Source organism: Pongo pygmaeus, chromosome 1 (assembly GCF_028885625.2).
Source record: "Pongo pygmaeus isolate AG05252 chromosome 1, NHGRI_mPonPyg2-v2.0_pri, whole genome shotgun sequence".
Taxonomy (NCBI): Eukaryota; Metazoa; Chordata; class Mammalia; order Primates; family Hominidae; genus Pongo; species Pongo pygmaeus.
Window position 1 is genome coordinate 1,264,246 of NC_072373.2, and position 15,825 is coordinate 1,280,070.

The following is a 15,825-nucleotide window of genomic DNA, read 5'->3' on the forward strand; positions in this document are numbered from 1 at the left end:
ATGTTATTTCATTATGAGTACATCACACGATGAGTTGCATTTGTGTTTGGGTATGCATAAACACCAAAAGGATGTACGGAACAGTTTTTCAAACAATTCAGAAAGAAATTTAGCTGAAGGGTTTGTGTGTTACATTAAACAAATGAAAACCAAATTGCATTTCATAGTTTATTTGTAAGATCCTCCAGTCCTGCACAGAGTAGAGGACTAAATGAACTACAAACTTTGCTTTAACCTTCATCTTGGAATTCATTTCCTACCACTCTTCCTCTTATTAAATTGAACTGTTTGTCCTAAATCTGCCTGTGTACATGGTAAACTGTAACCTAACTTAATGTATAAACAACCTGCAACCTAACTTCAGAGCATATATTATAACAAGTAGCAAATTCTCAGCGAATCACAGCAGCCTAACTAACCTTCAGCCAACTGTAGGCCGAAACCTGCCAAAACATCCAAATAAGGCAAACACAGAACTCTAGTCAATCAGGTTATTTCCGCATGTCATTTCCATTTCTCCAGCTATAAATATTGCCTGCACACCCTGTGGGATGAAGCTCTCTGCACAGCTTTTGGTCCTGAATGTTATCTGGTTCATGAATATTTTTTATTTTCTCTGCTCAAATGGACTCTGTTAAATTTAACTTGTCTAAGGTTTTTCTTTTAACACTGTCTAAGTTTATATTGGGAGAAGATCTCCCAAGCAGATATAATTGCTTTTATAACAATGTCCATCCATTTATTCTTTAAATCTCCCACCAGCATTTCCACTGTGTCTCATTACTCAGGTTTCCTACTCCATGAAGACATTATCTCAGGATACCTTTTGGTCTTCATAGAAAAAGGCTGACACACAAAGACCAAGTGATTGAACATCATAATTGGTAATTAGTTCAGGGTTTTAAAAACTGTTCCTCCGGGATACATTTTAATGTAACTAATAGCAAATCACTTCAAGATGCTCTTCCCTGGGGTCCCTTGTCCTTGAGTCAGGAACCATGCTTTTCATTGATCTTACGTATAAATAAACCAATACTAAAGCAAGCATGAAAGAGCTCCTTTGATAGCAAACTGGCAAGAGCTACTGTACTTTTAGTTTTTTACAGTGATTTCATACAGGTCACCATTTGAACATGACAATACTCTGCAAAAAACTACAGTGAGTATTTGTGGGCAGACTGTCTAATTCTTAAGTTTACCATAAAATCATGGCCTGAGTAGGGATCTGTTTGAGCCAGGTAGCATATTTAGTTCCTTTTTAGCCATAGCACACACACACACACAAAATCCATCCATGGATTGTACTTTCATTCAAAACAGGGGATTTTATGCTATCAATGTATCAAAATACTGATGATGCAAGCATTTATATTGCCTGCCAGCCTTTCAAAATTTTTCCTTTCATATCAAATATGCAAAAGTTGGAGTTTAAAAGAAAGTCAACTAAATTTAGGTTAATATACTTTACCAAGTTATGGGAATGCTTAACATGTGTGAGAAATTGTTTTAGAATATGTCCATTCTTTAATTATCATAAAGACTTAGCTAAATGGTTTAAGAATTAGCTTGCAAAACATCTCATTGTATCAGGATGCTCTAAGCTGCTTAAAACGCCTCTCAAAAATAGAGCCTTACAAGGGTTTCATTTACTCATTTAGTGTTCATGTTCTACCTACCATATATAAGAATCCGTGACAGACTCTGTGAAATGCTGAGTGGCACATTCAGAGTTGAGTTTTAAAAAAGAAGATTTCTTCCAAAACTTAGAAAACAATGTAAATGTGAAAAATAATGTCTTCCCAAACGTAGAGAATACAATGCTTTCAAACAGGAATTGCATTGGCTTCAGATGTCCTAGGGTGACCAACTTTCCCAGGTTGCCTGAGACGGACAGGTCTCCTAGGACGTGGGTCTTTCAGTGACAAAACTTGGACAATCCCTGGCTAAGCAAGTGGTTGATTATCCTTTGTAGGGTAGGGCCATGATTTGTATGCAGGTATTGACTCTCCTTAATCTCCACCACGTTTTCTCTTTTTACCATTTATTATACTGCTTTCACACTGATCTTCCTTTCTACCTCTCGATCACTTCGAAACCTAGAAAATTAAGAAGTAGCTACTTTCACTTCTTTTCTCGTACTTCAACAGTGAAGCTAAGCTGAAGAGAATGTAATATTCTCCTTAAAGGATGCCTGAACTAGAATCACCTCTGACTTAGCCCTACCTAATAGAAAGTTGCCTAGAATGAAACTGTCTAACAGAAATCATTCAGGAATATGAGAGTATAAGGAAATTTGTATCACTCTGTCCCCATAGAACACAGTGGCTGCTGTGGTGAGTTCTTAGCACCTTGCCTTAGACAACATAGGCCCTTTAAATGTATGCCGATATTGTTTATTATGACAATGAAGATGAAAATACTTGAAAACGGAGATGATGATAATGATGTAATGGATACATAAGAATAAACTGTGCTCTTGGAGTTGACATAGGTATAACATTGGCTTATAAAACGCAACATGAGTGAATTTTGTCATTAGACTCCCTGGATTCAGATTTCCATGTTGCCAGTGTCTGACTGTGTGACAACGAGCATATTTGATAACTACCAAATTTCACCAACTACTTCGTATGTAAAATAGTGACATAAATATTATTAATTTTTTTTTTTTGAGACAGAGTTTCGCTCTTGTTGCCCAGGTTGGAGTGCAATGGTGCGATCTCGGCTCACTGAAACCTCCGCCTCCCAGGTTCAAGCAATTCTCCTGCCTCAGCCTCTTGAGTAGCTGGGATTACAGGCATGTGCCACCATGCCCGGCTAATTTTGTATTTTTATTAGAGACAGGGTTTCTCCATGTTAGTCAGGCTGGTCTCGAACTCCCAACCTCAGGTGATCTGCCCATCTTGGCCTCCCAAAGTGCTGGGATTACAGGCGTGAGCCACCACGCCCGGCCCTATTAATTCTTAAACTTATTCTCATGATTCAGCAAAATAGCATGGTGAATGGCACATAAATCAAGCATCACTGTGAATTATTAGTAAATGTTTGGTGTTCTAAAGTAAACAGAATGTGACCTCAATTCACTCCTTCCAGGAAAACGTTGCCAGTGTTTATTTGGCAGTGCACTGCATCCTGCCAAACAAAATGGTCTAAGTTTTTTCTGTATGTAGTTTTATATTTTATATCACTTTCATTTTATTCTGGCAATTAATTATTATAAATAAATCCTATTGTTAAACTTAAATTGATAATGTTCTACAAACTAGTTGGTGCCTGTAAACAGAGTCTCCGTTTAAGATGGACAAATACTGTCTCCCTCTGAATTCATCCTCTATGATGCCTTCAGGGCTGGCTTTCTAAAACTGGGGTATGTCACATACTACTTCCTCTCTCAGAAATCTAAAATTTCTCCCTATCGACTACTTAACAACAAAATAATTCCTTACACTTGAATATAATAATCTCAAGTAGTCCTATCTTTTCTTATTTTTATTTTTATTTCATTAAGACAGGGTCTGGCTCTGTCACCCAGGCCGCAGTGCAGTGGCACAATCTCAGCTCACTGCAACCTCTGCCTCCCAGGCTCCAGCGATTCTCCTGCCTCAGCATCCCGAGTAGCTGGGATTACAGGCTGGCTAATTTTTGTATTTTTTGTAGAAACGAGGTCTCACTATGTTACCCCGGCTGGTTTCAAACTCCTGGGCTCAAGCCATCTGCCCACCACAGCCTGCCAAAGTGCTGGGACTACAGGTGTGAACCACACACCAGGCCAGTTTTATTGGAATTTATCTTCTCTTTCCTCTTCCCTTTCCACTCACACTCCTCAAAACCTGCTTACTTTTGGAGACAATACCACATTCATGTGGACTAAAAGCAGAGTTATTCATGAGAATAAAAATGGTCCCATATAAGGGAAGATATGCAGGAGAAAGAAGAATAGTATAAATGGTAAATATAAAGGAATATTGACTAAGCAATAAAAATCACGGGTGCTAGGGTTTCAGATACCACACTCATGTTTTTGGCTAGTCTTTTCATTACTTTATCCAAGACCAAATTAAGTGTGTTATGTTACTATATAAAATTGTTTTATAACTCTAACGATTTTCTCATGGTCCCAAAGAATATGTTTATTGTTCATTGTTTTATCACTGATGCTGAAATAACTGAGAATGTATATTACATTTTCTACATCGTCATAATCTAATAGCATAATGATTCGCATAAACTGTGGCCTTTAAATATTTAATGAAGTCACCTTTATTGTAATTATTATAGAATTAATTGAATTATCTTTTATTGCCCTAACCCAATCTGATTATTCTTAAATTATTATAATATTTATTCAATCTTTTCAAATATATTTCTGGAAATTTCTTCCATTAAATAGTAAAAAACTCCCTCATTATTAATGACTGAATACTCACATACTAAAACATGATTTTTCAAAATTATATATTTGGAACTCTAAATAATAATTATTTCTACCTTTGTTTGGTAGCTCAACAAGTCCCCAGAATAGGGCTAAAGATTCATATTCATTATTTAATCCTCAAAGAATCTCGGTGAGTTTACTACTGTTATCTCCATTTAACCAATGGGGATGGACTGAGGCTTGAAGAATGTCTGTTAAAAATGGAAGGTCACAGACAGGGTCAAGATTAGGCCATATGTATTATAATGATTCAAACTAAATTTCACCGATTTTTCTTGCCTCCAGATTTTGATCAATAGAAAATCTAAGCTAGATTAAACATAATTACTAAAGCTGAATTGATAATTTCAGAGGAGATGACCAGGGATGGACATGGCCAGGAGTAAATGGCTTTTGATTTGCAGCAAATAGAAATAGACTTTCTATTTCTGGAGAAAGACACTTTCCTGCTGATGCAGGCAGACCCTCTTCTTCTGGAAACTGTGGCTTTTTTGGAGCCTACAGTAGCATGCAAGTCAGACTAACATCAATTGCAGAATTTCAAGAGAAACTACTGACCACTGTTTGGACACCAATGGATAGAAAACAGTACATACCTCCACCTTAAGCCAATGGTGGACATCCTGAACAAGGTTTTCATAGTCAGTAGATACCCTCTCACAGTGAACTGTGCCATAGTGTCATTCCAGGTTCAGCCTCCTTCACACACAATAACCACCCAAACCAAGGAACCCGCACTGAGAACAAAGTCAAGCAAACCAATGTCATAACTCCAGTGAAGGGGGTGAGGACATTACAAGAAGAAAAGAGAAACAGAATCCTCAGGTTCCCTCGCCTTTGCTCTTAACTTAGAGATGGTGGAACAGGGGTGCACTTTTCTATCTCCTGTGAACTTTAAGAATTTTGTGAAACTTGCCTTTGTGTACTTGGGACTGGGATCTCCTTCTTCATCCCCTGCTTTAGGAAAACTGATCAGTAAGAGTTACATGGATAAATAACATTGATAAATAACAGTACTTACATTAATAAGTAACAGTTCTCCAAGAAAAAAAAAAAAAAAGCTTTTTTCTTCAACAATGAAAGCTCAGTTTATATTTGAGTGCCTGTTTTTGGTGATTAATATCACCAAAAGGCTGAAAGGGGTCTGTTATCTTATAAATTTATCTCAAGAAGCTTTGATGTCAGATTTATGATTAAGATGAAATGACCAGACCAGAACCTCTTACTATCTGAAAACATATTCAACACATAGTATTTTCTAAATTAGTTAATATCACTTCAGTATCAGATCTTTCAAATATTCTAATATTTGAATTAAATTTTAAGAATCAACTATATTTTCCTCTTCCAAATCATTTTGTATTCAAAATAAAAATCCATATTCTTTCAGATCTCTCTTATATTTCTTAGTTTTTGTGTACATTTGCCATATTATTTTGTGTTTTGCTTGGATGTATATAGCAGAGAGGTTAATAGCAAATTTTTCGGAGTCAGATGATCTAGGTGTTAATCCTGGCACTTATGAGACACATAATCTACCTACTATTATTTTTACTCCCATGCATTGTTTGCTTATCAACTATATAAAGATAAAAATATTAAAGACTCAATGTGCTTGTGAGGACAAAATTATATCATCTCTGCAGAGGACCTAACATAGAGCCTGTCACATGTCAAAGACCCAAATAATGGTGGCTGTAACATTCCTTCAGTATGGGTAAATTAATACTAAAGCTAGAGATTCTGAAATGGATTATGGATTAGACAAAAGCTCTATTTTTTTCTTCCAGTTTAAAAAGTTAAAGATGAATTTCTCAGTAGCTAAAATTTGTTTAACAATTTATTGAGGTTACAAGGCATGAGAGAGCAAAACAGACTAGATTTGTGGACCCACACTCAAGAATGTTTTTTATTTGTCTCTGTTTAGACATCAGAGGTACAATATGATCTCTGAAAACTTAAAGAACATTGATAAACATAAATTTATGACTAAACTCACAACTACTTTGAATACTTTCACTAGATTCATCTAATCATAATAGTTCTAAAAGCCATGAATTCGTGTAACTGTCTGTGCATACAAATGTACCAAAATAAATAAGCATAAAAGAAAATGGACAGCAACCAGGTGCAGTGGCTCATGCCTGTAATCCCTGCAGTTTGGGAGGCCAAGGCAGGAGGATCTCTTGAGGCCTGGAGTTTGAGACCAGCCTGGGTAAGAGTGAGACCTCCATCTTTTTTAAAAAAAGAAAGTAAAAGAAAACAGAAATCAGAATGCTATAGAAGTGTTGGGGGAAAATAACATAGGATACAGATTTTTCTTGTGTCCTAGAAATTATTTTCCAGAAAACTCCAGTTGCCACTTATCCTTGGGTATCCTTTAGAAATCATGGCTCTGTCTCTCTAACATCTGATATTTATTTCAATTTATTCGATGTTTAGAAATAATAAATCCAAATCTTACGGAGCTTAAATGGCCAATCTATAGCTATAATGAAATGAAGACACAACCCTACATTTTATATTTTTAAATCCAATTACCTTGCCATTATATAACAGCAAAACAAATAGCTGGTCCAGTGAATTGTGGCAATGTGCTTCTCAAACTGATGAAAAACTACTAATACAGACATTTGGTTAAATTGTTTAGTATTTGGACTGTGATACGTTAGTCAATGTTCTCATGAATATACAGCCTCAAAATACTAGGCTGGGCATTTTTCATCTGAAATATCCCCACTATAATTAGCCCTGTCAGCTTGTATTATTTCAAGTCTCTTCACTCATACATATCTCAAGGACACCTAAATGTACCATGCAATTAACTGAATTATTGAGGTATGTAATAATTTGTATTATAGCTCCATTGGATATATATGTATATCCAGAATACATACATATGTGTGTGTATATATATATGTGTGTGTAGACAAGTTTTAAGTGAAAATGATATCAAAATATTTGAAGGCATTTTTAAAATATTTTTCTTCTCAACCACTGGCTTCAGTTTGAGTCATCCATGGAGGAACACACATCAGAGAATGGGATTAGTCTGGAAAACAGAGGATATTGCCTGGAATACAGAACTCCATCATATGGGAATTCCTGCAGCAAAGTTGTGTCCAATCAAGAATTAAGTCCCTAAGTACGCACACTCCTCATGTTATCTCCTAACAACACACAGATTCTTTCAATTTTCAGTTGTTTATTCTGTGCCATTCAATCACCCAAGCAGGATGAATCACAGCGTTGTAACTGAGTTCATTATTCTGGGCCTCACCAAAAAGCCTGAACTCCAGGGAATTATCTTCCTCTTTTCTCTCATTATCTATCTTGTGGCTTTTCTCGGCAACATGCTCATCATCATTGCCATAATCTATAACAACACCTTGCATACTCCCATGTATATTTGCCTTCTGACACTGGCTGTTGTGGACATCATCTGCACAACAAGCATCATACCGAAGATGCTGGGGACCATGCTAACATCAGAAAATACCATTTCATATGCAGGCTGCATGTCCCAGCTCTTCTTCTTCACATGGTCTCTGGGAGCTGAGATGGTTCTCTTCACCATCATGGCCTATGACCGCTATGTGGCCATTTGTTTCCCTCTTCATTACAGTACTATTATGAACCACCATATGTGTGCATCCTTGCTCAGCATGGTCATGGCTATCGCAGTCACCAATTCCTGGGTGCACACAGCTCTCATCATGAGGTTGACTTTCTGTGGGCCAAACACCATTGACCACTTCTTCTGTGAGATACTCCCATTGCTGGCTTTGTCCTGTAGCCCTGTAAGAATCAATGAGGTGATGGTGTATGTTGCTGATATTAGCCTGGCCATAGGGGACTTTATTCTTACCTGCATCTCCTATGGTTTTATCATTGCTGCTATTCTCCGTATCGGCACAGTAGAAGGCAAGAGGAAGGCCTTCTCAACATGCTCATCCCATCTCATAGTGGTGACCCTTTACTATTCTCCTGTAATCTACACCTATATCCGCCCTGCTTCCAGCTATACATTTGAAAGAGACAAAGTGGTAGCTGCACTCTATACTCTTGTGACTCCCATATTAAACCCGATGGTGTACAGCTTCCAGAATAGGGAGATGCAGGCAGGAATTAGGAAGGTGTTTGCATTTCTGAAACACTCATAGTTTCAACATGGAACATCACCTCTGTACTCTAGAACCATCTTCTAGAGCATCTCAGACTTTACTGATTTTTCATAGTTATCTCCATTCCAAATTTTCCCTTCCCTCTTATTCCTGCCTTCTTCCTAGCAGTCTCATTGTCTCCAAAATTCTGTACTCTTTATGTGAAGAATATTCATAAAGCAATATGCACAATACCCTCACATATATATAATATACATTCCAACATTGTCCAAAAATATGTACATAACTTCGAATACTTATATATGCATATACACAAATATTTACCTATACGTGCATGTGCACATCATACATGCAAATATCACAAAACATTTTGTGTATTTTGTGCCATTTATTTGTTGGTATGTGAATGTCAGCTGGAGAGGAGTGTGTGTGATAAATTTTCCCTTGCTTAATAGGCTGGGTTCATTCACTTAGAACATTGTGATAATCAGGCATCTAATCTGGGGTTGAACCTCATTACGTTATTTAGATTTCATTGGAGAAAAACCATGCTCTACTGAATAAAATTATTGGGCAAATTCTAAAGTCTCCATGTGTTCAGGAAAAAGTGACACAATATTACTTCAGTCCTTTTAAACCAGTGAGTAGACTCATGCCTCCTGCAATATTAGTCTGACATTAGGCAGTCAACAGTGTGTATGGCAGTTCAGTGGGGCCATCAATGAAGTAGGCACCTTCAGTCATCTTGTTCTGCCCTTCAACATTGTTTTCCCTAGGATCATGAATGGCTTTTGTATTACTAGGCATCTCATCCATAACCCAAGTAGAATGAAGGTTAAAGACAGAGATTTCACGGGGCAAATGAAGCATTGTCTATTATTTTTATAAGGTTAACCCAGTAAATATAAGCTACATCACACTGGCTATAGCTATATTACACCATTTCAAGTTGTAAGCACCAATTGGAAGAGTATATTCTAAAATTAGGCACTTGGCACCCCTGAAAAAATTTGGATGTAACATAGATTGGATAAGAAATGGGTGTCTATACTATGGCAGTTGCTATGAGTATCTACTAGCAAATGTATCATAAATGCAGATTTGAAGTCACAAACTAAATCGTGAAATAAAATTAGGTTGAGAGAGTGAGAATGCCAAAACTGAGGCTATACAATAAAAATATACAACACATCTTATAACAAGTTGGAAGAAATATATCATTTGCTGTGATTAGTAAAGCATATTTTTACAATATGTTTCCACAATTATGAAAACATGTTGGAATTTTGCCTTACAAATACATCTGGAGCAGTTGTGTCCATCATCAGATAAATTGGTAAAGAAAATGATAAAACATTTCATGTTTTACATATATAACATTTTGTTTTATATATATAACATTTTGTTTTATATGTTACATATATTAGTAACATGTTATATAACATGCAGAAATAACACTTATGTTATATATAACATATATAACCTTACTATATAGGTATATGTAATGTTATGTTATATATATCATAAACTGTTATATATATAACCTTAGATATATGTATATATGCAGTGTTTCATTATATGTTATATATAACATAAACTGTAATATAAGCAAATATTAAATATCCCTTTCTGCATTATAGTTTTTTTACTTAACAATATAATCTAGAAATAGCTTCATAATGGTCTTACATATAAATGTGCACTCACACACATATATACCTATATGTACAGATATACATACATCCACATGTGCATATATGTATTACACATTCCACAATATTTGTAATTTTTTGAACCTTTGGAATTTATTGAGACTCATTTTTAGGGTGAAATAAATTATCCATTTTTAAGTTATTTTATATGTGCTGGTAAATAATCTCCACTCTTTTTTTGGGAGAGTATAGTATACAGTATTAGTTTAATGCATGCATTTTCAAGTTTATTAAGGTATTTACATATTTGATATTTCTGAAAATAGAATACTATTGGTTTATTTTTTAGGCTATTTTGTTAGGTTCATATAATTTGTTGATATTGTGTTCTCATTTTATTTATTCTTCTTTATGACATCTTTTTGAGATCAACTTGCATCAATTATTTTTGTAATTCAAAAATAATTGACATAAAATTTATGTATTATTGTTTACAGCCTAACATTTTGAAGTATAGATGCATTGTGGAGTGACTAAATTTAGTTAATTAACATATGATATGCATTACCCCACATAATTATCATTTTCATGGTGGAAACACTGTATACCCACTCTCTTAAAGAGTACAGTATATATGGTTTTCTACAGAGATACGAAAGTCACAATGTCATAAAGGAAAAAAAATTTTGTACAAAGAGAAATAATTACAATATACTATATTTCTCTCATGAGTTCCTTAAATTACACTTTATGGTTGAAAGAAAAATTATAACACTAGTTGGTATTAAAAAACTATACATTGTGATGTAATAAAAATGCTATACATAAGTTAGAATCCTTAAAAATCTTAAAGAAGACATCAGAAAATCAATAAATGAAAAGCAGAGAAATAAAAAACAGAAGAAACAAACAGAAAACAAATTAAAAAGTTGACAAATTGTAGCATATTAATGATTACCTTAAAAGTAAATGATGCAATAATATATGCAAATTGAAAGACAGAGATTGGACACGGGATAAAAATACATAATTGAACTATAAACTGTCTATGAGAAACACATAAAGTAACAAAACAAGTAGGTTGAAAGTAAAACTACCGAAGAAGTCATAGCATGTTATGTCAACAAAAAGGAGAAGTATCAATAACAACAAACATAGAAGGGTGATCAATGAACAGGCTTTACTTCCCAACAGTTTCACCAGATAGCCATAAATGGGTATTTTATTCCATTTAAACAGGTTACAAATAATAGAATGAAAATACTGTCATTTAAATCTTACATATTTGATAACAATATCAGAAAATTTTCCAACATAGATATATCTTTATTACATAATAGGTTATGCTGACCACTTTAGCTTATTCCCCCAGCCTTAAGGTATAGTTTACACACACACACACACACACACATATACATATATTTATAGTATGCAATGTGATGCTTTTATACAGGTATAAACTGTGAAATTATCAAACAAAATGAATTTACATATCCATCACCTCGCATAATTATCTTTTATTGTGATTACATTTAAGATCCACTATCTTAGCAATTTCCAAATGTAAATGAGCAATTAAAAGAAAAAAAGAAAACATCTACAGCTAGATTAAATACAGGTTGAAAGCCAGATATAAACCATATAGATACACACAATATAGATATTGGTAGACATAAATATGGCTACGGGTATAAGCATGAGTATGAATATAGTTAAGGTGCTATAGATCCAAGTTTACTTAAGATAGGACCATTTTATTTATTTACTGAGACAGAGTTTTACTCTGTCATCCAGGCTTGAGTGCAGTGGCATGATCTCAGCTCACTGCAACCCCAGCCTCTGGGGTTCAAGTGATTCTCCTGCCTCAGCCTCCCAAGTAACTGGGACTACATGTGCCTACCACCACATCTGGCTACTTTTTTGTATTTTTAGTAGAGGCAGGGTTTCACTATGTTAGCCAGGCTGGTCTCAAACTCCTGTCCTCAGGTAATCCACCTGCCTCCACCTCCCAAAGTGCTGAGATTACAGGTGTGAGGCACCACGCCCAGCCTAAGACAGGCCTATTTTAAACATTTTATACCAGTGTAATTACTACTAACAGTTCCTGGTTTATTTTGCAAAACTCTACAGGGAATAACACACACTAGGACCTGTTGGGTGGGGGGTGGCATAGGGAGGCAGAGTGTCAGGAAAAAAAGCTAAGGCATGCTGGGCTTAATACCTAGGTGATGGGTTGATAGGTGCAGCAAACCACCATGGCACATGTTTACCTACATAACAAACCTGCACATCCTGTACATGTACCCTGGAACTTAAAAAAAAAAAGTCTACCTTGGCTGATAAATGTTAAGTTCCCAATGGACACAGATAGAAATATACATATACATATAAATAGATATAACTGAAGTTATATGTATATGTATTTTCTATAAATTTATATGCATATGTAGGTATGTATTCTATATATCAATGGAAAATTATTTTTCTATGAATTAAAAGTGGAACATTGAGTCATTCTATTCTATTTTAAATTACAGTTTCTGTAAACATGTTCAATGACATAAAACCTTTCTGAGGCTCCTTTTACCTCTGTGTTTCTCGGGTTGTCAGTGATGAAGTTAAACATCAGGGTAATAACTCTGTATAGCATAGAGATGAGCCTGTCTGTGGCTAGTCTGGGCTTGTCTTAGACATGTGAGTGTTGACTGGAGAAGGAGTAAATGTAGGTAAATGTCAATATGCCATAGAACAAACAGACCATAAGGAGGTGGGAAGTGCATGTAGAGAAGCACTTTGCACTCCACTCTACAAACTGGATCTTTAGGATAGTGGAGATGATGTATATGTAAAAGTTAAAGGCAGCCAGAAAAGCACTGATCCCCAAGATAACTGATTCCACTAAAACAAGCATTTTTGCCAGGTACATGGACTGGCACAACAGGGCCCCCATTGGTGAGATATCACAATAATACTGGTTAACTTGATCAGGCTTGCAGAAAGACAGGCAGAGGGTAGACACTACAAGGAGGAGGAGGAAATTTAGAAACCCAGCTGCTCAGGTCCCATAAACCAGCTGGACAAAGCCAATTTGTTCATGATCAGGATGTAACAAAGGGAGAAACATATGACCACACACCAGTCATAAGCCATAACACTGAGAAAGCTTTCTTCCCAGCCCGGGCCACTAGGAAATACGGCTGCAAAGCTCACCTAACAAAAGAAATGCTGTGATCCTCAGTCTAGAGAATCTTAGGCATCTTAGGTATAGTAGCTGATGAACACAATATGTCTAAGATGGACAAATTTGCCAAAAAATAATACATGAGTAGTGTGCAACTTAATCATAGTCCCAATGGCCAAAAGAATGTCTCCACTTCACACCAAGAACACCTGACAGATAATGGCAAGGGCCACAAAAAGAAGGTAGTGCTCATTGGAGAAGTAAGAGAGCCCTATAAGGATAAACTGAGTCACTGTGAACAAATTGTGAACATCCATCTCCTCTCTTCACAAGGGTTTTTCTGTGGAAGTTGGGGGAGGGGAACGAAACAAACAAACATACATTAGTATAAAAAAACAAGAGGCCCAGTGATAAGAAGTTCTTGGAAAACAGCTGATGTTTTGAGGCTGATGAATTATGTTAGCCCTATTTTAATTAAATGTTTCAATTATTATGAGTATTGCTGGAAACCTTCATCATATTTCTTCAAATATTTATCCTCAGTTACTTATCAAGGGGAAACCCTCTATATAAATAGAGAGACGTTCAAAAATTTACCTTCTCAGTACAACTGTCTTTCATTGTTGACCCTTCAGCAGTATTTGGGATTTCATAATTCAGTCAAAGCCGATGGTGCATTTCTCAAACCTACTTGGGTACTTACTTTATTTTGCCTGCATTATCTCAATGTTTATAATTTTGTGCACTATTCCAATATGAAATAACTTGAAGGTAAAAGCTGTGTGTATTATTCCTTGATACAGAAATTTTAGTAAATATTAGGAATTAAAAGACACATAGGAAAAGGTAGATAAAATAATGAAGTGAAGAATGAATGGTGTGTTATATGCTCTGACAAATTTTCCTTATTGGAAAGAAATAAATATGGGAATGCTTTTATAACTTCAACTAAAATCATTAAAATACTTCCATAAGATATATTTTAATTAAATTTCTACTGTAAAATATAGCTAAACCTAGTTGACATTTTCTAAATGTCACTCAAATAAGAAACAAATATATTTATATCTATATACAATTTCTTCTCCCTTAATATTTACATATTTGATCTTGTGTATAAGAAGTTTTACTACAAATACAAATATGTATTTTTACAAATTACACATGATAAAACATATTGGCCTTACTCTTGTTGAATTTTAAAACTACATTTGTGTGTACCTTAATAACCCACATAATCACAATGTTTACAAAAATACTTCCATTGAATTTCTTCAATCAATACTTCAATAGATTTTTTATGTTGTTATAAAAATGAATTTCTTTTATTTTCATATCTCTTGTATATGATACTAAGTTCAAAGATAAAATGTGGTTAAAAATGCAAAAGTCACTTTTAATGGTCCAGCCCCCATATTTATTTTGCTTGGTTGAAACCATTAATATTCTTTTTGCTAAGTAAAATGTAAAATATAAAAAGTAAAAAATATGCATAGTGATTTATATACACAAATGGAATAAAATAATTTTCCACCACCTTTTCCCCGGCAATATTTAAATAAAAATAACCAAGAGAACTTGGGACATGTTATTAGTCTTTCCTTAAGCAGCACCAGATCTGTCCCACATCAATACTTGTAATAAGCAAAAAATCTTATCACCAAGCCCTTCAAATCATGAAATTTAGGAAAGAAAATTACTATAATAACCACACTTGGATATCTTTATTCAGTCAACAAAAGATTAATGAGTGAATGAAAAAGATTAATACAAAAACAACCATGTCATTTTTCAAGTTCTCAAATGTTCAAGATTATACACTGCTATTCAATTTTAGTCATCTGCATATTTATATGGTAATACCTTAAAAATATAATAATATATTTGGGAAATTAAATAAGGTACTTTTTATTATAAGAAAATATCAATTACAATTACAAATAATAATAGAATATTTTTCTCAAGATGATAAATACTTAATTCCATATGTTCTATATTAAACACTAATTTTCCTTTATGCTTATAATTACAAACTAGGAGATCTATGAAATGACCAACAAAGATCTCAGAAGTATCCTCTTAAGTTCAAGAAATTACAAACAAATGCATATAAAAAATTAAATGAAATATGGAAAACAATTCATGAACAAATGAAAAGTTTGACAAAGCAGTGGAAACCATAAATAAGAACCAAATAGAAATCCTCAAAATAAAGAATAAAATAATCTAATTGAACAGTTAAATACAATGCTTCAACAACTAATTTGATCAAGCAGAAAAACCAGTTAGCTGGAAAATATGACATATGAAATTATCAATTCAGAGAAGTAAAAAGAAAAGAATAAACAAAAATGGAAAAGGCCTATGGGAATTATAGGATACCATCAAGCAAACTAACACCTGCCTAATAGAAGTTTCTAAAGGAAAAGAGAG

At 34.6% G+C, this 15,825-nt stretch overlaps 1 protein-coding gene across 1 annotated transcript; it reads left to right on the top strand.

The window, feature by feature from the left end:
- The first annotated feature begins 1,059 nt into the window (after positions 1 to 1,059).
- LOC129033280 (olfactory receptor 13G1) lies at positions 1,060 to 9,878 on the top strand. The gene is made up of 2 exons (XM_054481539.1): positions 1,060 to 1,159; positions 7,443 to 9,878. Exon 2 carries the CDS (start codon positions 7,672 to 7,674, stop codon positions 8,596 to 8,598), a length of 927 nt encoding a protein of 308 aa, XP_054337514.1. The 5' UTR covers positions 1,060 to 1,159; positions 7,443 to 7,671; the 3' UTR covers positions 8,599 to 9,878.
- Positions 9,879 to 15,825: the final 5,947 nt, after the last annotated feature.

What these genes read in the sequence shown, in the direction of transcription:
- LOC129033280 (XM_054481539.1), top strand. Translation starts at nt 7,672, where the DNA reads ATGAATCACAGCGTTGTAACTGAGTTCATTATTCTGGGCCTCACCAAA.